Below are 24,567 nucleotides of genomic sequence, written 5' to 3' on the forward strand. Positions count from 1 at the left end.
GTTTTGAATTTGAGAGGAGAATGTGAGAGAGGAGTCGAGTGTGACCCCATGGCAGCGTGCTTGCGCTACTGGGTGAATGATCGTACTTCCAACAGTAATGTGGAAGGAGGTAGTAGGGCCAGGTTTGGGAGGAAGTGTGAGGAGCTTTGTTTTTGCCATGTTAAGTTATGGCGGCGGAGGGCCATCCAGGAAGATATCGCAGAGAGACATTCAGAAACTTTGGCCTGTACAGCAGGTGTAAGGTCAGGGGTAGAAAAGTAAATTTGTGTGTCGTCAGCATAGAGGTGATATTTAAATCCAAGAGATGTGATTAGGTCACCTAGAGAGAGTGTGAACAGAGAAAAGAGAAGAGGTCCCAGGACAGAGCCCTGGGGTACCCCCACAGAGAGATCAATAGAGGAGGAGGAGGAGGTGTTAGCAGAAGAGACACTGAAAGTACGATGGGAGAGGTAGGATGAGATCCAGGATAGAGCTTTGTTCCGAATACCAAGAGTATGGAGAATGTGAAGGAGAAGAGGGTGGTCCACGGTGTCAAATGCTGCAGAGAGGTGAAGTAGTATGAGCAGAGTGTAATGACCTCTGTCTTTGGCAGCATGGAGGTCATTAGTTATTTTAGTGAGGGCTGTTTCAGTGGAGTGAGCAGTATGGAAGCCAGATTGTAGAGGGTCTAGGAAAGTGGGTGTTGAGAAAATGGAGCAAGCGAGAGAATACATGACGTTCAAGGAGTTTAGAGGCAAAAGGCAGGAGGGAGACAGGTCGATAGTTACAAGACAGATAGGGTCAAGCTTGCTATGTTTGAGTAATGGTATAACTGTTGCATGTTTGAAGGAGGAGGGAAAGGTACCAGAGTAGAGTGAGGAGTTAAAAATGTGTGTGAGTGTAGGGGTTATGTAGTAGGTTTTAGGAGATAGGAGGGAATGAGGTCAAGAGGACTATTGGTAGAGGATATCAGCAGTGACACATCCTCCTCTGAGACAGCAGAAAAAGAGTCTAAGAAGGCAGGAGCAGATTTGGGAATCGGTGTAGGATGGGAGGAGGAAACAAAGTGGATGTTCTGACATATGGATTCCACCCTTTCCTTAAAATAGTCAGCAAAGTCCTGAGGTGTGATGGTGGAAGAAGAAGAGGCAGCTGAGGGTGGTTTGAGTAGAGAGTCAAAGACAGAGAAGAGTCGGCGTGGGTTAGACTTGTGCATGTTGTTAGTGAAGGAAAGTAGGTTTGTTTAGCCTGAGAGAGGGCATAGTTGAAAAAGGACAGCATACATTTGTAGTGAAGGAAGTCTACGAGAGTGTGAGATTTCCTCCAGAGGCGTTCAGAGAAACGAGTGCAGGAACGCAGCATGCGCGTGTGGGAATTTAGCCAGAGTCTGGGGTTAGAAGGGCGAGAACGGCAGAGAGAAAGCGGGGCATGTAGATAAAGAGAGGAGGACAGGGCAGAGTTGTAGTTCCTGACCAGGTTGTCAAGGTCTGTAAGTTCATGTCTTCCTCCATATGTTCCTGCTTCCTATTTTGCATGGCTTCTATATTATATAATTTCTCATAAAATAGTCTGAGCACTTCTTTAATAACTTTTGGATCCTGTGACACTACCCCATCCTGCTTCTGAATGTTGCTGATATTATATTGGCCCTGCTTCGGCTTTAACTGATTGGCTAACAGTCTATCCATCTTATTACCTTTCTCATAATAATTATGTTTAAATCAAGTCAGTGAGTTTTCTATTTTTTGAGTTGCTAACACGTTGAATTTTCCTCTAGCTGTTATTAGTTTCGCCAATATCTCCTTATCTGCTGCCCTCTTATGTTTTGTTTCAAGGTCTTGGATTAACTTGCTTAATTTTATAATTTCTCTTTAACTTAGTTTTTTTCCTGAGGGAGGCTTGCTGAATAAACACTCCCCTTATAACACTTTTATGAGCTTACCACAATATTGCCGGTGATATATTCCCTACATAATTTTCTGCAAAATAATATTTAAGAGCATCCTCAATCACTAATGCTACATTACTGTTTTTCAGCAAGGGCTCGTTCAATCTCCGTGTCCACTCACCTTTCTGTATAGACCCCCCAACCCAACTCAATTTCTAGAGTTACTGGTGCGTGGTCTGACCACGTAATATTACCAATATGGACTTTCCTTATTTTACTCACATTAAACTGGTCTATAAAAAGATCATCTATTCTAGAATAGCTATCATGTGGGTGTGAGTAATACGTGTAATCTTTTTCTGACGGATTCAAAACTCTCCAGGCATCAACTAATGCCGGCTGATTCAATATTTTATTTATAAATATTGTCTGTTTTTTGCTTACTTTTATATGTCCTTTGGAAGTATCTAACACCGGGTTTAGTGCAACATTAAAATCACCACCCAGATATAGAGCTCCTTCTCTAAACACGTTAATTATTGCCAGCACTTCCTCTAAAAAATCTGCTTGCCCAACTTTGGGGGCATATATATTTGCTAAGGTAACCTTCTCCTCTATCTTCCCTTTGATCATTATATAGCTACCGTCTATAGATTTTTTTTACATTCTGACAGCCAAATACATTTGCAGTTCCCAGACTTATACACGACATCACTCGGAGTTGTACAGAACATAAACGATTTTAACGGTAAAGACTAGTGTAATTTCGGTGCTAATAGAGCGTGAGATCAACCTGGATATCTGTGGCCTACCAAATTGGGGGAGTGGTCTACACTAGATGGCCCCTAACCTAAAAAACCCTACCCTAAGCACTTACCTTAAAACCTCCTACCCACATATGATTCAAATCAAATAAAGTATGAATTATTATATAACTCACAATTTTGTTTTAATATTGTAGTTTAATGTTTATGATCCGAGTAATAAATTAATTTTGCTTCAATATTGTAGTTTCCTAGTTTCCTGGTAGACCTCGAACAGTGGCTGGTTTCAGTGAGGTTTTGTGACTTGCGTTTAAAGCGTATACCACATCTCATCGCACCGCTGGGTACCCGCAACCCATACTGGCGCCCATCCTGTCATTTTAATGTAAAAGGAGAGTTTGTCGATGATTTGTCACACACACCATTTCTTTCATTGTTATATTACCTGGTCTGCTGGCTAACTTTGAACGTTGTATGACACTAGCAGAATAAAAAGTATTTAGTAAGAAGATGACCCCCTTCGTTGTCATTCTGCACATATAATTTGGCGTGGCTACATTGTGACTCTTGCTTTGTTTTGGAACTCCAGCCTCATATTATTGTGTTTTATCCCTGCACCTACCTCTTTTTATACACTATAATTTATATAACATTTGCAGAACTTCTTTTGAGATTGTCTTTTATAGAACGTAGCAAAAATCATTATGGTCGACGCAGAAAAGTTAAATACCCAATGATTTATACTTCCTAAGTATCCTTTTTAAAGGCAAGGTTGTGGGCTATTTGCCCAAATCAAAGATGGCTGCCCTGCAGCGAGTGCTGTAGACTGCGCATGCGCGCAGAGCTTTTGAGAGCACAAGGCGGAGACGCGTCTCTTCTGTCTCCAAGGTAACGTTTGTAAATAGTGGGCGGGGCGAGGTGGCGAGCTGCGCAGCCGCAGAGCGGCTGCCGAGGCTGAAAGAGAGAAGGGAAGAGCCTGGAAAATTCAAGATGGCTGCGGATGCTGCGGTTGCTATGAAGCCTGTGAGGGGTAGGCCGTGAAACCCGCACCCTGGGACAGGGGTCCTCACAGGTAACACAACATAGTGTGGGGGCCTGCTGGGGGGGAGGGAGGAGACTAGGGAGGGGTTACAACGGAGACCCCCTACATACAGAGAGAGAGCAAGAAGACCTTACAAGGACCAGTGACCCCCATACACCCAGGTCAGGCTCCTTATAAAGGACCAGTGACCCCATAAACCCAGGTCAGGCTCCATATAAAGGACCAGTGACCCCATACACCCAGGTCAGGCTCCTCATAAAGGACCAGTGACCCCATACACCTAGGTCAGGCTCCTTATAAAGGGTCAGTGACCCTATACACCCAGGTCAGGCTCCTTATAAAGGGTCAGTGACCCTATACACCCAGGTCGGGCTCCTTATAAAGGACCAGTGATCCCATACACCCAGGTCGGACTCCTTATAAAGGACCAGTGACCCCATACACCCAGGTCAGGCTCCTTATAAAGGGTCAGTGACCCTATACACCCAGGTCAGGCTCCTTTATAAAGGGTCAGTGACCCAATACACCCAGGTCAGGCTACTTATAAAGGACCAGTGACCCTATACATATAGACCAGGCCACTTATTAAGGGCATAGGGACCCCACGAGGAATAGAAGGCAGACTCTATATAAAGAGCATAGCCACTCTAAACTTTACTGACCCCATGTACATTTATAAGGACCAGTGACCCAATACACCCAAAAGAAGGCAAACTCCCTATAAAGAGATCCTATAAGGATTGCTGACCCCCTATGTAGAGGTGACACCAGGCTTCATATAAAGAGCATATAGACCCTATAAGTATCAGTAACCCCACAGAGAGCGGAAGACAGGCTCTATATAGAAACTCCATACACACAGGATAAGCTGCTTGTGTCATATATCCTATTATATTTCAAAGAATTCCCTGAGACATATTTGGTGATGGTGGATATTCTATTCTTCAGACCCAATCATTTCATTTTTTTTTTGGTCTTGATTTAATAACTCAAAAAAGTTATTCAATGCTGTGCTCTAATTGTATAAGTTGCATACAATATAGAAGGCTTAGTTTAAAATGAGCCTGTCTTGTGTGTACTGGGTTATATAAACCTCTTAAGGACCACACTGTTCTAGCCAACTAGCCAACTTTTCTAATATCAACAAATATAACAGATTCTCTAATAGATACCCAATACAGAAGATCTCACGCCACTGTATACATGGAATTTGGTGGAAATCGTGTTCACAGACCGTGTGGATAAAGGAGATTTAAAGACTCATAGAGGGGATCAGACCCTGCTTAAAGGGAATGGAGAACTATACACTTAGGAGTTGACCCCTGACTATTGTGTCATGAGGTGCCTTTTTATGTTAATAAGGTCTTAGCTCTTTTGCGAAAGATGAGCAAAGCAAGCCAGTTCCCTACAGCCGAGAAAAGCTCACAAGGACAGGAATCCCCAAAGGATGCATTGTATTCTGATTATGTGTATTTAGAGCACTCCACACAAGTTTACCTCACACTCACAGAGGAATCAATGCACTTCCTTCACAGGATGAGAAGATGTGAGCTGAGCGAGTGGTAACGGGAGGAAATTCTGCCTGCGAAGCCATGAACATGAGGTATATAATATCACTTGTTTAAATGCAGACTCCATTTAGTCCCCTAAAAGCTAAAAACATGCAACTACAGACGCCACATCTTCATTGCCTTGCAGGCCACTTCGGCAGCAAGAAGGTTAATAAGGAGAGGAATTGCATGTACCAGCACAAACTGACTTCTTGGTAGACCTTACGTGAAACTTTGTAGCTGAGCTGTGTTCCCTACCATGACCCCATCCATTAAATAAATCTCCACTAATACACAAAATAAGGGAACAAAAGTACACCCTCAAGTCGTATGACTTCCCGTTCCATGTTGTCTATAAGTGGTGACGGTGTGTGACATCTGTCCGTATTGTTTACAATGTTCTTGCGGTGTCAGGAACGCTTATGGAATGATACTGTTGCAGGTAAGGGCTCATTCATCACTTTCTAATAATAACTCCATTTGCTTTGGCACATGAAGGTCTGCGTTACCCTTGTCACAGGCGGCTGCCCAATACGTTGGTATCCCCTCTGTCAATAACGGGTTAACATTTGACTTTTCAGTAGCGATCTATAAATAAAGCGACTAGAAGTGTACGTGTGTAAATCAAATTGTGGTATTACAAAGTGCTTTCCCTGGGGAATTCTCCCTCTTAGATTGTAAGCTCTTTGAAGAAGGTCGTCCTTACCTACTTTCCCAGCTCGTGTAAATGTAATAATTTCATTGGGATTGTCTATACTCGCCCATTTTTCTGCGTTTTGAAATAAATGATAATGATAATCTTTCCTCAGGGCTCCCCTCTCCATAAGACCCACAATGCCTCAAGCGTGTGATCCCCGGGGCGGGGGCGGCAGAGAGAATGCAGTCATCATCCCACAGCCCAAAGCCGTGTGCAAGATCCTGAGCTCCTACCGCACCGTGAGCCAAGAGCGCCAGAGCTCTGCCTACGCCACAACCCTCTTCAGCAATGGGGCGTGCTCTGCCCAGAAGCCGCGTCCTCTGCCGCCTAGACCCACCTTGGACGAGAGGGGGAAGACGGACAGGGGCCGAAGTGCACAGCGCTCGGAGCCTTCCCGTTCTGCATCCAAGCGGGGGCCGGTGAAGGCGGACCACATGCTCGGGGTTACCAGCGTGGCACATGCCGGCAAGGCGTCAGCTCAGCCTGGCGAGGGGGAAAGCCGGATCAGCAGCCTGTCCCGTTCCAAATCCGTCAGCCACGGGGATCTGAGCTTGGCCAGAAACAAAAGGGAGGAGATCAGCAAGGACCTGACCCGGATGGGGATGAGAGAGCGTAGCGCCTCTTCCAGCAGGAAGCCCTCGCTGGAAACCGCCACCCTGAGGAGAAGCTGCTCCCTGAAAAGATTCAACGTGCTGCCTGGGTTAGACATGGGACAGAAAGCCAGCGACGATGTTCTGTTCTCTACCCGGGCTAACGGCGGCACCAAGGCAAAGCCCCCTGAATGCCAGCCCCCACTAACCAGCAGCTCAACCCCCGGCAAGACCCCCATTTGTAACGGCAGCAAGGGGCAGGACAGGACCCCCGGTGTAACTACTCCTGTAAGTACAAGTTAAGGGTTTGGACCCGCCATGTTTTCCCTTAATAGTAACGCAAAATAAAAAATGAGTGGTACACAGCGCTGGAAGGCTATCCATGTACCCACTTCTCTTTCCCCTCCGTTTGCGATGGCCTATCTTCATAGCATGGTGCTCACTCGGCTCCCAGAAATGTTCTTGTTTCTTCTCTATTCTTTTTGAGTTGTAAGGGGTGCCCTCGGTTTAAAGACCAGTGTTTGTTTCTTGTGACCTTGGATAATACCCCACCCCCCCCCCCCTTTTTTTTTTAAATCTCAATATTTAGATTGTAATTTGCACAGAGCAGGATTTGTGGGGTTAAAGAATATGACCCGAAATGCACTGTGTATATTTCTGCAGTATTCTATATACGTCCAAGGTCAGGTTTACAGCACAGCGAGGATTAGAACCCAGAATTCCCTCTGTGTGCGCCCGTCTCGCATGGGGCCTCTGTCCTCCTTCGCCCCCTCCCTCCCCACCGCTGATCTCCTTGGAGAAACCAGCGTGACACTACAGCTAATTAATCCCCAGGAGATGATCTCGCTGAGCCACCTAGAATAGCCCCTGAGAAAAATCCAATCAGCGGATGAGACCGGGAGTCCATGTGCACAGAGAGAGGTCCCTTAATCCCACTCAGTGCCCCGAGGGTTAGAGACGGGCGAGAACGAGCACCCCGGCAGCACGGCACCATGCCGGGGCTGCAGGGAGCCGGTCTGGTGGAGCTACCCCAGAAACTGCAACGCACCCTGGCCGACAAGAAGGAGGTGCAAGGGAAGAAGGCAGATATCTCTGAGTCTGTGGTGCACACGGCCATGATGGGACTTCTTCTCATGACGAGCGAGGTAAAGTCGGCACGGAGGCGTGCAGACGCCGCGCATACTCTGACCCGTGTGATGCCATCTTAACGGTCGGCTAAATTCATGTTGCATTTGAGCAAAGGAATGTGCAGCGATCACGGATCCGTTCTGGAAATCCAAATGCTGCAAACTGGGCTGGAAGCACGAGCCGGGCCATATTGTGTCCGTTTGTGGGTGGCTTTAGGACGTGGAGTTGCAGATTAGCAGCTGAGGGCAACATCAGGGACTAATGCTTAGAGTGGTCAGAGCTACGCGCATGTTGATTACACCATGAACATTTAGTCCATTAGCATTATACATCACTGTGTACACCAGCGCACAACGCTTCCTTTTTAAGACTCTAGTTAATTGCAGCATGTGGGCTGTGTACTCGCCACTCAGCGGCTTGCAGCATGTGGGCTGTGTACTCGCCACTCAGCGGGTTGCAGCACGTGTGCTGTGTACTCGCCACTCAGCGGGTTGCAGCACGTGTGCTATGTACTCGCCACTCAGCGTGTTGCAGCATGTGTGCTGTGTACTCGCCACTCAGCGGGTTGCAGCATGTGTGCTGTGTACCCGCCACTCAGCGGGTTGCAGCATGTGTGCTGTGTACTCGCCACTCAGCGGGTTGCAGCATGTGTGCTGTGTACTCGCCACTCAGTGGGTTGCAGCATGTGGGCTGTATACTCGCCACTCAGCGGGTTGCAGCATGTGTGCTGTGTACTCGCCACTCAGCGGGTTGCAGCATGTGTGCTGTGTACTCGCCACTCAGCGGGTTGCAGCATGTGGGCTGTGTACTCGCTACTCAGCGGGTTGCAGCATGTGTGCTGTGTTCTCGCCACCCAGCGGGTTGCAGCATGTGGGCTGTGTACTCGCACTCAGCGGGTAGCAGCACGTGTGCTGTGTTCTCGCCACTCAGCGGGTTGCAGCATGTGGGCTGTGTACTCGCCACTCAGCGGGTTGCAGCATATGTGCTGTGTACTCGCCATTCAGCTGGTTGCAGCACGTGGGCTGTGTACTCGCCACTCAGCGGGTTGCAGCATGTGTGCTGTGTTCTCGCCACTCAGCGGGTTGCAGCATGTGTGCTGTGTTCTCGCCACTCAGCGGGTTGCAGCACGTGGGCTGTGTACTCGCCACTCAGCGGGTTGCAGCATGTGGGCTGTGTACTCGCCACTCAGCGGGTTGCAGCATGTGTGCTGTGTACTCGCCACTCAGCGGGTTGCAGCATGTGTGCTGTGTTCTCGCCACTCAGCGGGTTGCAGCATGTGTGCTGTGTTCTCGCCACTCAGCGGGTTGCAGCACGTGGGCTGTGTACTCGCCACTCAGCGGGTTGCAGCATGTGGGCTGTGTACTCGCCACTCAGCGGGTTGCAGCATGTGGGCTGTGTACTCGCACTCAGCGGGTTGCAGCACGTGGGCTGTGTACTCGCCACTCAGCGAGTTGCAGCATGTGTGCTGTGTTCTCGCTACTCAGCGGGTTGCAGCATGTGGGCTGTGTACTCGCCACTCAGCGGGTCTAGTGAAGAGTGCGGTTGGTGGCTGGTTTTGTTCCTGCTAAGGACGTTGGTTAAATAAACACTCGCTTTACATGATCCTAATGCAATGAAACTGGTTGACACAGACCTGCTGCTCCGAGATTACTTTGAGCAATACCCAGACAGCGCAGCTTCCAACCCAGAGGTGGTCAACACCATTCCTCAAGGGCCAACCAAGAGGTTAGGTTTTCAGGGTATCCCTGCTTCAGCACAGGTGGCTCAATCAGTGGCTCAGTCTTCAACTAGCCACTGATTGAGCCACCTGTGCTGAAGCTGGGATATCCTGAAAACGTCACCTGTTGGTGGCCCTTGAGGAATGGGGTTGCCCGCCCCTGTTACAACCGGTCCCCACTATGTGTTGATGTGTTTGTAGCTGGTCAGAAAGGATCGCAGTATAAACGTGACCGTATTCTCTCCGCGTAATAAAACCCTTATTGTACTAAATGTTTCCCTCTCTCTTGGTTCCGTAGCCTCCGTACATTCCAGTTCTGGGCTCGGGGCGCGTGGGACTGCGAAATTTAGGGAACACGGTGAGTTTTATGTCCTGTCTCTTGTCGCCGGCAGAGCACGCCGAGGTTATTAACCTGTTCTCTGCCAGAAAGGAGTCCTCGTCTGCCCAGCTCACCGCCGCTGTCCCTCTCTGACGCCATCCAATGTTACTTGTGGTTTTCTAACAAGTGTGAAACGTGTTAATTCAGATTGTATCCACATTACGGTGGGCAGGGGACGTTATCTTCTGTGTTCACTGCGCTGAAGATGCCGAGTTGCTTCCTCTGTATACTTTATTCATACCTTGAGCCATTGGAAGGTCTCGGCCGTATCCTCCTGCTCACTCTGTGTGTCCTTTCCTGATATTGTCTTGCATACAAACCTTGCGCCATTTCAGTTGATCTTCATTGTGTCCCCCTGGAGATGTTGAACTAGTAGTGAACATAATGAGGTCTTCACAGCCGACCATCTCTGGTCTAAATAATTCTTTAGACCGTTGTCCTAACTCCCTTCCCAGTCTCGGCGTTGTTGTGTCTTGTGGTCTGCTGCTGTCTGACCGCAGTGTCTGTTGTGGGTCACCTTGCAGTGCTTCATGAACGCCGTCCTTCAGTGTCTGAGCAGCACCAAACCCCTGCGGGACTATATCCTCCGGCAAGAGCATCGGCACGAGCAGCCTGGAACCTTCAGGTCGCAGCATGAACTCACAGAGGGTACGTCCAGGGGAGACCCCTTGTTGCTAGACAGCCGTGGCACCGAGCCCTTGAACCATGTCACCTAGTGCCTCAGACTAACCAAATGGGTTTCCGGACTAACTCTGTCATTTGAATGTATTAGCGATTGCAGGATTTAGCATTTCATTTAAAATAACACAGAAAAATAGGAATTTACCATGATAATCATGGTGATAACTGTATGGACGCATCTTAAATGTACAATCTATTAGTACTGTAATTATTTATTTCATCGCTGTTTTGCAACTGTTTCTCTGGCAGCGTAAGGGTTAATAAACTTTTACTGATAAACCGGATGGAGGCCACAAACCATTGGATTTAATATTTAGAGGTTTGTTGTGGGAAATATGGGATTAACCCTTGTTGTTTTCTATGTTGCTGTCGGTATACTCGCTGCTGAATATGGCAGTGTACACAGGATTGGTGTGTGTATCTTAGAGATGTCGCGTGCGGACCACATTATTGAAACCTCTTCTCTCTCGTTTTCAGCCTTCGCCGTGGTTATTGCCTCCTTGTGGAGTCCCGACGCTTCGGACGCCGTAAACCCAGCGCGGTTTAAAGTGGTCTTTCAGAAATACGTCCCGTCTTTCACGGGTTACAGGTGAGGGAGATTCTCTGGGCTCCTGCGGGTACGGGCCCACATGTAATCCTCTAATCTCGCAAGCTGCTGTCAGCACAGAGTAAACCGTGACACAGAAAGAGGAGGCTCAGAGCAGAAAGGAAGCATGTGGGATGGGTATAATATGTGTATATATGTATATATATATATATATATATATATATATATATATATATATATATATATATATATAATATAATATCTATACACACACATAGTAGATGAGGTTGAAAAAAGAAATTCGTCCATCAAGTTCAACCTATGCTAAATTTAGATGGGATACTTTATCTTATATCCGTACTTGCAGTTAGTTAATTGATCCAGAGGAAGGCAAACAAAAAACCCCAGTGACATATCATCCAATGATATCTCATATGGGGGAAAATAAATTCCTTCCTGACTCCAAGAATTGGCAATCAGATTAATCCCTGGATCAACATCCTTCCCATGTATACTTATTTGGTATATCCCTGTATACCTTTTCCTTTCTAAAAAGATGTCCAACCTTTTTTTGAAGATATCTATTGTATCTGCCATCACAGTCTCCATGGGTAATGAATCCCACATTGTAACTGCCCTTACTGTAAAAAAACAAAACCATTCCTTTGTTGCTGGTGAAATCCTCTTGCCTCCAACCTAAGGAGATGCCCCCGAGTCCTTTGTACTGCCCTTGGGATGAATAATTCTTTTAAAAGCTTCTTGTACTGTCCCCGAATATATTTGTATATAGTTATCATAACCCCTCTTTTCTAATGTAAATAAATCTAATTTAGCTAGCCTCTCCTCATAAATCAGATTATGCATCCCCTATATTATTTCAGTGACTCTCTGCACTTTTTCTAGTTCCATAACGTCTTTTCTAAGTAGTGGTGCCCAAAACTGTACTCATTGTACACCAGAAAGTGTTGTGGGTGGCTGACCTCCGAAGGATGAAACCAACAGCGCTGTAGAATGAAAGCCGCTTAAAGTGGCACTCTTTGTTTGAATTAGGGTTTCTCCGGAGCTGAACCATGTTCATTTCAGCTCCAGAGACCCCTGCTTCCCGAGATACCCCCATAGGGGGTGCCAGTAGCTGCTCAGACGGGGCTATCAATATGGCGGCCTAAATGTCCTGCGGGCCAATAAGCCGGCTTCCTATTGGCCCACGTGACACAGAGGCTTTAAACTGCACAGAGATACGGGCAGCAGGGGGTCCCCGGAGCTGAAGGGAGAACTGTGTTACCAGGAGTACTCCTTTAAGGGCTTATATACCAAGCTTCTAATATGTTTGCCTTAACCAGGACTTGGGCGGCCATTTTCCCCGTGTGTAAGAATGTTGCGTTTCCCCCGGAGCCCTCGGGTGCAAACGTTCTAACGATAACCCAGAAACAGAAGCAATTAGTGATTGAAACCCCCTTTATAATATGGCAAGTATTCTCTACCTATATAACGCACCCTAAAACCTTCCCCCGAATCGCTGACGGGCACAGACAGCAACTTCGCAACAAAGTCTCCATGGAAAGACCCCACGCCAAATTGATTTTTTTTTTTTTTTCTTCGATCTGGCAGAACAGCTTTTTGTGACGCTAGATACCGTTTTCTTAGAAAAAACAGGGATTGCTGGAGCGCAAAAGTATATAATATAACAGCGGTGCGCCCAGGGTGGGCGCGAGACTGCCTGCGGGGGAGCGCGGGTTTACAGAGGCCCCGCGCGCTTCCGGAAGGCACTTAAATTAAGTGCCGGGGGAGATGCAGGGCCTCTGTAAACCTTCACTTACCTTGGCTCCACACGTGTCGCCATGGCAACGCGGCGAGGTCATGTCACGTTGCTATGGCAACGTGACGTCATGATGCCGGAGCCAAGGTGCGGGGGGGAGGTGACCGCCGGCAGGGGGGCGCAGGGAAAAAAGTTTGCGCCCCCCTGTAATATAATATACCAATCGTGATATTGTGTGACATTCGTGAAGAAAATGTCTCATTCCATGAACTCCTATACAGTCATTATATGGTGTATCTGCCATGAAGTTTTCTTGCTTTTGTTCCTCGCTGTAATGTGGGGCCCAGCGCTCGCTCAGACGGAGAAACCAAACATCGTGCAGATGGTACAAAATAATTATATTATAAGAAACGGGAATCTGGGGGCGATCCCGCTCACATTTGTTAAGATAACCACACGCATGTAGTGCACATCGCACAGCAGGAACCAAGCCGGCCGGAGCTCCGACTCGGACCTCCACGCTCCAGGAATCCTCGTGTCTGACATCACTTCCGGTTCCGCTCGGTGCCAAGATCTCTGCCTACCTCCATGCACAATAGCTTACAGCAGGCTCTGTACCTCTCCCTAAGGCCTCGTTCAGGGTGCAGGCTTCGGAGGGAGGGCGTGCGGACGTGCGTGCGGACGTGGGATACAATGTATTTAAAGTGAACTGTGATTGTCAGGGTAGCAGCTGCCCTGTTTCCGAAGTCCGGAGTTGACGCTGGCTACAGTTTCAATAAACAAAAAAATCGCTTTTTGAAGCTGCAGCAGCGTCACTGGGACCTCGGCAGCCAATGAAATCATTCTTGAGAATGATTTCAAGACTGCAACTTGGATCCCTAACCTCAGGTCTGTAGCCCCGCCCCCTCCCCGCCTCCTCAACTCCTGAAAAAGTCTGCTGGGAGGATGAACACACATCGCCCAGCAGGCTGCCGCCCTCCCTCCCGAACGCCCTCCCGAACGCCCTCCCTCCAACTCCTGACTCTGGCACCCTGAACGAGGCCTAAGACTCAACGCGTTTTTCCTGATTCAGGCTTCCTCAGGAGCCAGTGTTCACTGGTCCACACTGCCAGAAGTTATATAGTGCTGTCCATCATAATAGTAATCCGTTAAATAATTAAACAATCACTTGTTTCTAATGGACTACAACGTTGTACCATATGTCTGTCAGGGGATATGATTTACCTTTCTATATAAGATTGCATTTACACACACACACACACACACACACACACACACACACACACACACACACACACACACTTGTGTAAATAAAATACATTAAATAATGTATTTAAATACAATGAATAATAATAAACCTATAAACGGCGTATATTAATCCAAATACTAAGTTTTTTTAGAGTAAGTTTCTGCCGGTTAGGTTGGCCTCCCACTTCAGAGACCAACAATGAAGAGTTGCACACCAAAGGGCACCGGTGTGAAGTCGTTTAAGCAACCAACATTTCACACCTTACACAGGACCTTTCTCCTACTTCAGAGGCCAGTGAGATAGCCACGTGGCTGTAGGATACAAGGTATATGTCTGCATTGATGTTTTGACTTCCCTGCAGCCAGCAAGACGCTCAGGAGTTCCTCAAGTTCTTCATGGACCGAATTCACGTTGAAATCAACAGGAAGTGCAGAAAAACTCCCAGCATCCTCTCTGACACCAAACGCACAATGGCACTGGAGCCTCAAGACTCTCTCAGGTAACGAGTGCGAATCGGTGATGCAGGAGATGGGGGGGGGTAGGTCTGGCGGTTTTGGGGGGCAGGAATATCATACCACGAGCAACACTCCGAATCATCAGCAGGCTGGCGGCGACACAAGTACTGCTAATCCAAGCCAAAAGTAGAGATTGGAGGGGAGTCGGGCAACCCATGTTATCTTGTAATGCAGGGGCTCAATTCCAGTCCTCAAAACCCCCCCAACAGGTCAGGTTTCCAGGATATCCCTGTTTCAGCACCGGTAGCTCAATCAGTCCCTGCGTCAGCACAGGTGGCTTTGACAGCCACTGATTGAGCTACCTGTGCTGAAGCAGGGATATCCTTAAAATCTGACCTGTTTGGGGCGTCTTAAGGACTGGAGTTCAGCCTCCCTGCAAATGCATAGGAGGAGGTAGTGAGGAAGGGCATGTTACTATTGTGATCTTAGTAATGGAGGGGGAGGGGAGACCATGTCTATTTTAACATGTAATGCTAACAAGCCTTGTGACACACGTGTGTCTGCTTAGGGCGGTCCATGTAAGTCACTTGTCCTCTTCCACCTGTCACCTTTCTGTCAGTGACGAGGGACGAGCCAATCAGATGTGGAAGCGTTACCTGGAGAGAGAGGACAGTAAAATAGTAGGTGAGTGTTAGAGGCTAGTCTCATTTTATTGGACCACTTTACAAACAAAGCGTATAGACCCGGAGTGGCCAACTCCAGTTCTCAGGGGCCACCAGCAGGTCACGATTTAAGGATAGCCCAGCTTTGGGTCATGTGGCTCGGTTCGTGGTTCAGGATTGAACCGCCTGTGCTGAAGCAGGGACTGATTGAGCCCCCTGTGCTGATGCTGGGATCTCATGAAAACCTGACCTGTTGGTGGCCCTTGAGGACTGGAGTTGGCTGCCCCTGGTATAGACGGCTTACGATTTTTCAGGGGATTCATATAGTAAGAAGACATAAGATATGTTGGTAAACATTGGGTGCAGTCCCTCCCCAAGTACCAGCACCTGACTTATTAACGAGTGCAAATAGCTGTAGGCCGGGATTCACGTAGCGCCGATGACAGGTGTCGCACGCAACCTGTTCCAGCGGCAACTGCGCTAACATGGCCGTGAACACCGGGTCAGGCTGCGATACCTCGCATCGACACTTAGTACATATGTCGCACGATTTACTAAGCGGTGCTATTCCAGAAGGCCCGGATGGCACCATACGGCCCATTCAAGTTGAGTTTTTTTCCTGGTGCACCGCTTAGAAAAAAGGCCCCATAGTAACTGAGCTGGGATGCTCCTTTTTGTATTATTACAGGCTGGGCTTTAAAGGGAAGGGATCAATAAATTAGTTCAGGGGGACATGGGATGCATTGCGTGCCACCTGTTATAGGGCAGGGGGGAATTAGTATTACTGGGACAGGGCATGTAGCTGAGACTCGCGCAGCAGGAAGCAGTCAGCCTGAGACCTGATAGAGGTTGCAAGTGCTTTTAAATAGGGATGCCATCCCATCTCCCGTCCCCGCTCCATCTCCTGTTCGTGCCCGTCTATCCGTCCTGACCGCGTGTTACATTCCTCCCGCCAGATCTGTTTGTCGGCCAGTTGAAGAGCTGCCTTAAGTGCCAGTCCTGCGGATACCGCTCGCCCACATTTGAGGTTTTCTGCGATCTGTCTCTTCCCATCCCCAAGGTACGGTTTGTTTTCGTGCTGAGTGTTCTGGACCTGCACGGGCGGACCCGTCTCCAGAATAGCAGTCGCGCTAAGCGCCCCTGCACTGTAGGGTTTGAAGTTCCTTCTCAAAACGAATATGCAAATTACAGTCACACAATTGGCTCTGATGAGGGAAATGTTTAAAACTCGGTCTTTGTGAATTTAAAGCATTGCACTCAACCTGGTACACTGTATAGTAACACGGAGTATCTATATACAGCCCCAGCCCGCTATGATCCTCTTCTTTTGTGGATTAGAATTTAACGGTCATAAAACACAGCCCCCCTGTCCCCCTCATGTCTGCAAAGGGGATTTAGCCTCACGCTGACACAGCGATAATACACTGCATGTCTTTCTGTGCAGAACATATGGGTTGGGCCGCAGAAGTCGACAGTGCTATCTGGAGAGCCTCAATACAAACTTTTCTCAGTCTGTTCTTGGGGCATGTGCAGTTGTACTAAGTATTGCTGTAGCTTGGCACAGCCTCAAATAAGTCAAATCATCACTAGATCATTTGGTCACTGTAACTCGAGCCCTGCAGCGGTCCGATCTTAGGAACTTACAATCTAATGTTGCTGTTGCTGGCTTCCTCTCTCTCTCTCTGCAGAAAGGATTCACCGGAGGGAAGGTTTCACTTCTCGACTGTTTTAGCCTCTTCACAAAGGAGGAAGAACTGAACTCCGAGAATGCCCCGGTGAGAGACCCCGGGGAGGAGAGGACCTGCCGCGTGAGAGAGGGGGAATTACATCCAGTACAAGGAGAGCGATTCTGTCTGAGCAAACTTGGCATTAGGCAACACTCCCAACCCTCCTAATGTGAAGGGGCAGCCCCTCCTAGGATGATTGAAATATGACTTAGGAGGGGCGGCTCCTTTACATTAGGGGGGTTGTGTGTGTTTAATACAGTAGGTAAAAAGGCAATCTAAGCAGGCTATATATCTATATCTATCTTTCTTTTTAAGCTGGGTGGTCTTAACAGCTGAACCCAACTAATTTCAGCTCCTGGGACCCCCTGCTTCCGGAGATACCGACCCCCATAGTTGGTGCAGGTAGCCACTCTCGGCTAGCAGGATTCACGTTATGGCGATGTTTCAAAGCCCGTGCCCTGCGGGCCAATAAGAAGCTGTGACATCAGGTTCAGCTTCCTATTGGCCCGCGTGATGCGGGAGCTTTAAAATTTAAACCCAGCTAGCTCAGCCACCGCGGCTACCGGTACCCACTACGGAGGCAAGCACCTCCGGAAGCCAGGGGACCCCCGAGCTGACATTAACAGGGTTCAGCTCTGTCAAAAGAAGAATGTAGTATTAAAAAGGCGCCGGCAGGTAAAGGATATATCCACCAACAGGAAGAACCGAAATGGATTCCAGGCTGTAGAGATGTGCTTAAAAGAAATATAAAAAGACACAAAACATAGTGTAATACTGTAAATGTAAGAGACAAACAACATATATTATACACAACTACTAAATTAATATATATCAGCTGAGATCATAGGTGATAAGGATTGTAAAAAACATTTAATAAAACTGATTGAAAACACTGGACATAAAAAACATATACAAATAATTATAAACAAATATAATCATATATTAGGACAATCGATATGGGACCGGTATTCAGCAACACCAGATGAACTGCCCACTCACCGGACGAAAGATAAAAGCAGGCGGTGGATATATCTGAGAGTATCCCCTCTCTTTTCAGCTCACACAGCTACTGCACCGGATCAGGGCCAGGAAGATGGTTGCACACGCCAGCCTGCGTGTGTTCACTCTCCCTTGGCGCTCATTTCTCCTTGCAGCTGGTGGCAGATTCACCGCAGCAGATTCGTGCTGATCTTGTGATGAGTTTGAGCTGATGAACAGCTGATTCGTCTCGGCACTGGGAACAGCTCAGGCGTAGCGATCCAGGTCCCACCAAATTAACCCTACGCGTTTCGAGAGCGAGCTGCTCTCTTCTTCAGGGGTTCTCTTACATTTACAGTATTACACTATGTTTTGTGTCTTTTTATATTTCTTTTAAGCACATCTCTACAGCCTGGAATCCATTTCGGTTCTTCCTGTTGGTGGATATATCCTTTACCTGCCGGCGCCTTTTTAATACTACATTCTTCTTTTGTCATTGTTATCTGACCAGGGGGTCAGTTTTAGTATTTAGGCAGCCCCCTATGTGAGGGTTATTTCTCATAAAAGGGTTAATATTTCTTATATAGTTAGCGCTACCTATCCTGTGTTTGTAGGGTCCAGCTCTGTGTAAAAATAATAATAATAATAATCGCCCCCCGGATCGCCCCTTTAAAAAAAAAAAAACAACTTTGGAGGATTTTCCGATCTTTAGTGTATGTTGGTGAATGTTTTCAGTCCTGAAAGCTGGAGAGGAATTATCGCCTGTTTGTTTGGTGATTTTTGCCATCATTAGTCGGAGAGAGAAACAAAAGTTGCTGCTCTTTTTGAATTCAGCGACTCCGGAGAAAAAGGGATATTTGTCATTTATACAGGACGCCAATATCCAAGACTAAATCTTTCTAAGGAAACCAATTACACAAAGTTGTTTACGTGTAATTGTTTATTTTAACAACAAATGCTTTAGATGTCTAACAGTTTTTTGCTTCTTTTCTTATTATTTATATTTTTTAGTAGAGAAGTTTTCACATTTCTTGGGGTATAAAAAGCAAAAAAAAAAGTGTATTTTTTAACAAGCAAAACAGATGTTTGACCGTGCGTTGGTAACACCGCGGATGGGGGCGGGCTGCGCTGGGAGAACTCTCCCTTTGCGCTGGGTGTTACACAGGAAGTGCGAGATGTGTAAAGAATAACACCCAGCTTCTACCTCCCAGATCTGTGATCGCTGCCGGCAAAGGACCAAGAGCACCAAAAAACTCACCATCCAGCGTTTCCCCCGCATCCTCGTGCTGCGTATCCTTTCCGCTTTGGTTATTATCTGCACCTTGAACGCCCCAAAGAGCATTACATGTATACTCTGACGTGTTGTTACCGGACCGAACACGCCAATGAGCCAAAGGTCCTTCACGCTTGGCTGTCAAGCATCCAACATTCCTAAACGCTCTACTTCCAGCGGGGCGGTGGGATGGTGGTGGAGGAATGGTGGTGACGTGGCGGAGGGATGGTGGTGGAGGAATGGTGGTGACGTGGCGGTGGGATGGTGGTGGAGGAATGGTGGTGACGTGGCGGTGGGATGGTGGTGGAGGAATGGTTTTGACGTGGCGGAGGGATGGTGATGAGACCTTTGGGAGAAGGGGGGAGGTTGGAATGATGGGAGGGGGGGATGGGGGTCAATACCTTTTATTGACTCAAGTTGGGTTAGCTTTTGGGCTCTAGGTGTTGTGTAGTTTTTAACCCTTTGTGTGCCCTAAGACGCAGTCACTAAGTCATGGGGTCTGACACATTGCAGTGGCCCCATGACACCGTGGCTACTCCGTGCCCAAGGAGCTCTTGTTTTTCAGGTTGGATCGCGTTCTGCGTTCCCTGGGAGCACAGGACGCGACCGGCAGTGAAGGGCAATGGAAGAGGACTCTTTCCCCCAGCTATCTCTCTCCCATTGCTACCTTTGGCGGGAGGAGATTTTAAGAGGAGCTGTGGCAGCAGACACCGGAAGTTATAAACACTTCCGGGTGAGACTGCTAGAGGGCGCTCCTCTCCTGCATGGCCGATTCCTCTACCGGCTTCTGTTTGCCGGGGCCACATACCATCTTCCCCCGCCTGTCTCTACAGGGGGGGAGGGGGGGAAGTAAGCGGGGCCCCCAGGCTTTAGCTACTCTGCATACTACACTCCCTCCTCTCCTACTCATCTCATCTGTCTTGAAACGGCAAACAGGAAAAGCAATAGGGAGGGCATGATGAGATGCAGGGTGAGAAAGGTAGGAGGACAGAGGTCCCAAGTATTGGAGGATGAGAAGAGGAGTGGAAAGATCAGGTGTATAAATCAGGCCTGGGAGGGCAGTGTAGTCCTGAAAGTGATATAGAAAGCCAAGGTCTCACAGTTGCAGGGCTGATGATGAAGGGCATAGTCCAATTCTTGTATTTTTCACCTCCAATTTGAACTCCACGGACACTTCATATGTGACACTTAAGATGTTACACAGCCAATGTCTCATTGACTGTCCCTGTGCGAGTGACCGGCCGCTCAGCCTATCACAGAGAGTGAGGGATGTGCATCTTCACTGGCCGTCTCTTGGTGAGTGGCAGGCTATTCAGCCTATCACAGAGGGATGTGCAGACATCCTTAGAGAAATGTGTATACATATAGATTTATTACACAGTGTAAATGCCAGGATGAAAAGCAAACATTACCGTAGAAGTGATGGGTTAATTCTTTAATGGATGGAATGATGTACAATAGGTCGAAGGATCCTCTGGTAGTACGGGGTTAATGATTTATGTAAATGGTCAATCCCCTTCTCCAGTTTCCCCCGCTCTCTGCGCAGTGTGCGATGTGCCTTAACTCGGCGGTGTGAAGACCTGAACAGATTCTCCACCACGAGGTTCTCCATCAAGAAATGTTCTGTCTTTGTGGACTTCCCACTGCAGAGGCTAAACCTCAAGGAGTTCGCCAGCGAAAAGGCCGGTGAGTTTCCCTTCCAGCTCCATTCTCCCAGACCCTTTCCCTTCAACACACAACGCTACAACCACCTCCAGCTGGAAACGTCTGTGTTTTACTGACTCGTAGGCTCCTATTTCACATGCTGTGAAACCTCTTACCTGTGCTGGAGAAGACGGCAGCTCCTTTGAAATAATTGGGACTAAAATATTCTACAACACGGGGCAACGGCTTTACAGCATATTAAGAGCCAACGGCTAATTACAGAGGCTTGCTACAGTGGTGTGCAGACCGATCTGGCAGCAATGGAGTCAAAATATTAAGTGTATGATATGACATAAAATTCAGAGTGATCTTTGAGTTGCTACTGAGGCGTCTCCTTGTGATGGCGTATCCTGAGGACATCCCCATATAAAAAGGAAAGTTGCATCTCTAGAAACAAGTGTCAAGGTCTCATGTGGCAGGATTAAGGAGAAGTCGGTAAACTGCTTAGCGTGCGTGCGGTTATTTTGCCAGGAGCTCAGAAATAGCCCTGGATTACAAGACAAGGTCACATGCAGACTTCAGAGTACAGGAGTCTGAGGTCTACCTTAGAAATATCTCGCAGCACAAGATTCTGAGCAAGGCGAGAACCCCCTCCCCGAATCCTGCTACAAACACTCGTCACAGGAGTAGCTGCCGCTAATTATATCATGTAACAAATGTGTGCCTTGGATTATACGATTTGTAGTGTAAATGATACCCGTTATCGCAATACGCACTGGCAATACTTTTTAAAATTAGATTATTATTTTTTTTAAACCTTTTTTTGAGCTTATTTAAAAAGGATTTGGGACTTCTATTATGAAAAGGGATGGAATAAGAGTAAACTGCTTGATATATTAACTTGCGCTTTATAAAACTGTAATAAAGGCAGAAATTATATTAATAGGCAGAAGAGTTTAAAAGTGATTGTTTCCTGGAAGAAAATAGGTAAGCGAGCCTCTAGCTTACATTCAAGCAGAATTATGTAAGTGGCTGTGACTAAGAAGCGAGAGGAAAAAAAAACATTTCACCTAAGTCTGGCAAACCAAGGGATCCATGCCAGACTGGTGTTTCTAATGTGAATACCCATAATTCACTCGCTAAACTGCCTATTATAAAGTATCATAGGGGTAACACTCTGTAAAAGGATATAACCCAGGGGTGGCCAATTCCAGTCCTCAAGGGTCACCAACTGGTCATGGTATCCCTGCTTCAGCACAGGTGGGTCAGTCAATGACTGAGCCACTTATTGAGCCACTTGTGCTGAAGCAGGGATAATCTTAAAACCTGACCTGTTGGTGGCCCTCAAGTACTGGAGTTGGCCACACTTGATGTAACCTCTTGGCAAGATCTTATTTGCTCTGGCACTGAAGGGGTCAATAAGTTTGTTTGCGTTCTCCCTCGTTACAGGGAGCCCTGTGTATAATCTGTACGCACTGTGCAATCACTCGGGCAGTGTCCACTACGGTCATTACACAGCCTACTGCAAGGACCAGTCTGGCTGGCAAGCCTACAATGACTCACGGTGAGGACGAGTAGACGTCTCCGGGGATGGAGTGGGTAAACGGGGCTTTGTGTATATGTCCTTCTACAGGTGTGGCCTTGAGTAACAAGACTCTATGCATCATATAAAACGCAGAGGAGGGATGTGAATCCGTGTCCTGTGATCGAACACTCACACCTTTCTCTAACATCTCATTATTGCGTTCGTTTTTCATTTACTTCTAGTAGGGTGGTAACTAGGCACTTCCCCCTTGCTCCTGGATTAATTGCCCTTTCCTTTTAACCTTCAGAGTGTCTCCAATCAGTGAAAGTCAGATTCCGTCCAGCGAGGGCTACGTTCTGTTCTATGAACTAGAAGATGCGTGTTGGAAGAAATAACCGCGCTCGTTAAGACAACGGACATTCTATGGGGATTCTGCCTGTCCCATGCTCTGCTGCCGGTCACCCCTTCCAGGAAGTGACATCACAAGGTCCTGCTGTTTCAAGCATGTTTCTTTTCTTTTTTTTTCTTATGAGTGACCCTGCATGTCACAGGACCTCTCCAACACCACCAGGAGTAACATGGTAGGGACAAAGGTCTGGGGTGATGGAGCTGGCTCACGGTTCCAAAGGCAGCGGAGAAACTAAAGCAATAAACATTTATCTACTGATATTTATTTGATGTTTTTACCAACTCTTATTTGAAACCAGTAAATTAAGCAAGACCCACACAAAGCATTGTTTGTGTCAGTGTCTAAATGATAACCTGCAGCAAATATGAACTGTGAATCAGAGACACAAGATTGTCACTTGACCGCTGGGAACAAACAGATGAAGCTGCTATAGACACCTCTCCCACTGCCCTGCTTGGATATCTAGATTATCATCAAGGCAGTGTTGGTGATGGACACCCTCACACACCTCTTTGTCCCCAGAACCTGTTCCAGTTCCATGTTCACGTATACAAATGTCACCCTGCCCTCCTGGTGAGGGTACCCTTCTTTTTGATAAGTGCTCAAGGCTTTTATGGACCCTGTGACTTGTACCCACAGTCTTTCACTGGATCATCCTCCACGTTGGACTTGGATGAGTGAGGTTAATAGCTGTGAGGAATGGGGGAGCATAGTTACAAGGACAGATTTGGGTCAAAGTACACCTCTGGAAACTGACCTATCAGGCAATAAGGCACCTTCAGGATTGGTGACGTCATTAGGCCAGCTGAGCCCAAGGGGAGGGGGGGGAATTGGCTAATGACTGTAGGATACATTAACTTTATACTGTAGATCTAATTGGGGAATATATTTACATATTGTTCCAACCGACTAACATTTTGGAAAAAATGTTCCCTCCACTCACCCTGCAAAAAAAAAAAAACTTTTATGAAAGCTTTGTTCTTTTAAAAATATACAGAAAACTTTTAATTATAAATATTTAAAGATGTTTTGTACATACGGCAATAGCTTGTGGAAATGCTGCTTTTGTTAAAACATGATGGAATTATAAATATACTAACTTTTACCAATAAATTTACTAAAAAATGAAACATGCTGTAATTGTGTGCATTTGTTATATAACTTTATTTCATATAGCGCTTTTCTCCCAATGGGACACAGAGCGTGTCACAATGACAGTATAGTGCGCTGTACGCAGCACAGAGGAATGTTACAGGCACAGTCCCTGCCCCGTGGAGCTTACAATCTATGATTTTTGTGCCTGAGACACAGGGAGATAAAGTGACTTGCCCAAGGTCACAAGGAGCCGACACAGGGAATTGAGCCTGGTTCCCCCGCTACACACTGTGTCATTATCAGTCAGTGTCTTTACTCGCCGAGCCTTTACTCGCGGAGCCTTTACTCACTGAGTGCTGAGCCTGTACTCGCCGAGCCTTTACTCGCGGAGCCTTTACTTGCCGAGTCCTTACTCACTGAGTACTGAGTCCTTATTCACTGAGCCTTTACTCACTGAGCCTTTACTCACTGAGTACTGAGCTTGTACTCGCCGCGCCTTTTACTCACTGAGCCTTTACTCGCCGCGCCTTTCCTTCCCCCGCCTTTACTCACTGAGCCTCCCATTCTCCCTTATATAAGCAAAGTGATTACAGAAAATGGATTCCTTGTGTCTTATCTGAAAGTAGAGATGTACTTTTGCCAGATCGCGTGCAATATATACTGTGCTAATGTTTCCACTGAATGCTATGGAAACCGTGATATTGGGAGTTGTGTTGGAGACAGTATCACATGCTGCATCAGTACAGCATGACCTTCCATTGTTCAGTGACTGAGGAAAGGGACTTTAATAGGCACCTGCGTCCCAATGAGATTGTCACTCACGGGGTGACCT

At 47.2% G+C, this 24,567-nt stretch overlaps 1 protein-coding gene across 2 annotated transcripts; it reads left to right on the plus strand.

Moving 5' to 3' along the window:
• Positions 1-3,552: 3,552 nt before the first annotated feature.
• Positions 3,553-23,753, plus strand: USP21 (ubiquitin specific peptidase 21). 2 transcript variants are annotated; one of them, XM_075607901.1, is made up of 14 exons: positions 3,553-3,703; positions 5,209-5,276; positions 6,033-6,798; positions 9,654-9,713; positions 10,259-10,382; positions 10,893-11,004; positions 14,329-14,466; positions 14,991-15,106; positions 16,041-16,144; positions 16,773-16,859; positions 19,001-19,079; positions 20,641-20,748; positions 22,156-22,270; positions 22,539-23,753. In XM_075607901.1, exons 2-14 carry the CDS (start codon positions 5,266-5,268, stop codon positions 22,624-22,626), a joined length of 1,908 nt encoding a protein of 635 aa, XP_075464016.1. In that variant the 5' UTR covers positions 3,553-3,703; positions 5,209-5,265; the 3' UTR covers positions 22,627-23,753. The 2 variants fall into 2 exon arrangements, with proteins under 2 accessions (XP_075464016.1, XP_075464017.1); XM_075607902.1 differs by having other exon boundaries at positions 15,042-15,106; positions 22,539-23,752.
• Positions 23,754-24,567: the final 814 nt, after the last annotated feature.

This window comes from Ascaphus truei, chromosome 7 (assembly GCF_040206685.1).
Source record: "Ascaphus truei isolate aAscTru1 chromosome 7, aAscTru1.hap1, whole genome shotgun sequence".
NCBI lineage: Eukaryota > Metazoa > Chordata > Amphibia > Anura > Ascaphidae > Ascaphus > Ascaphus truei.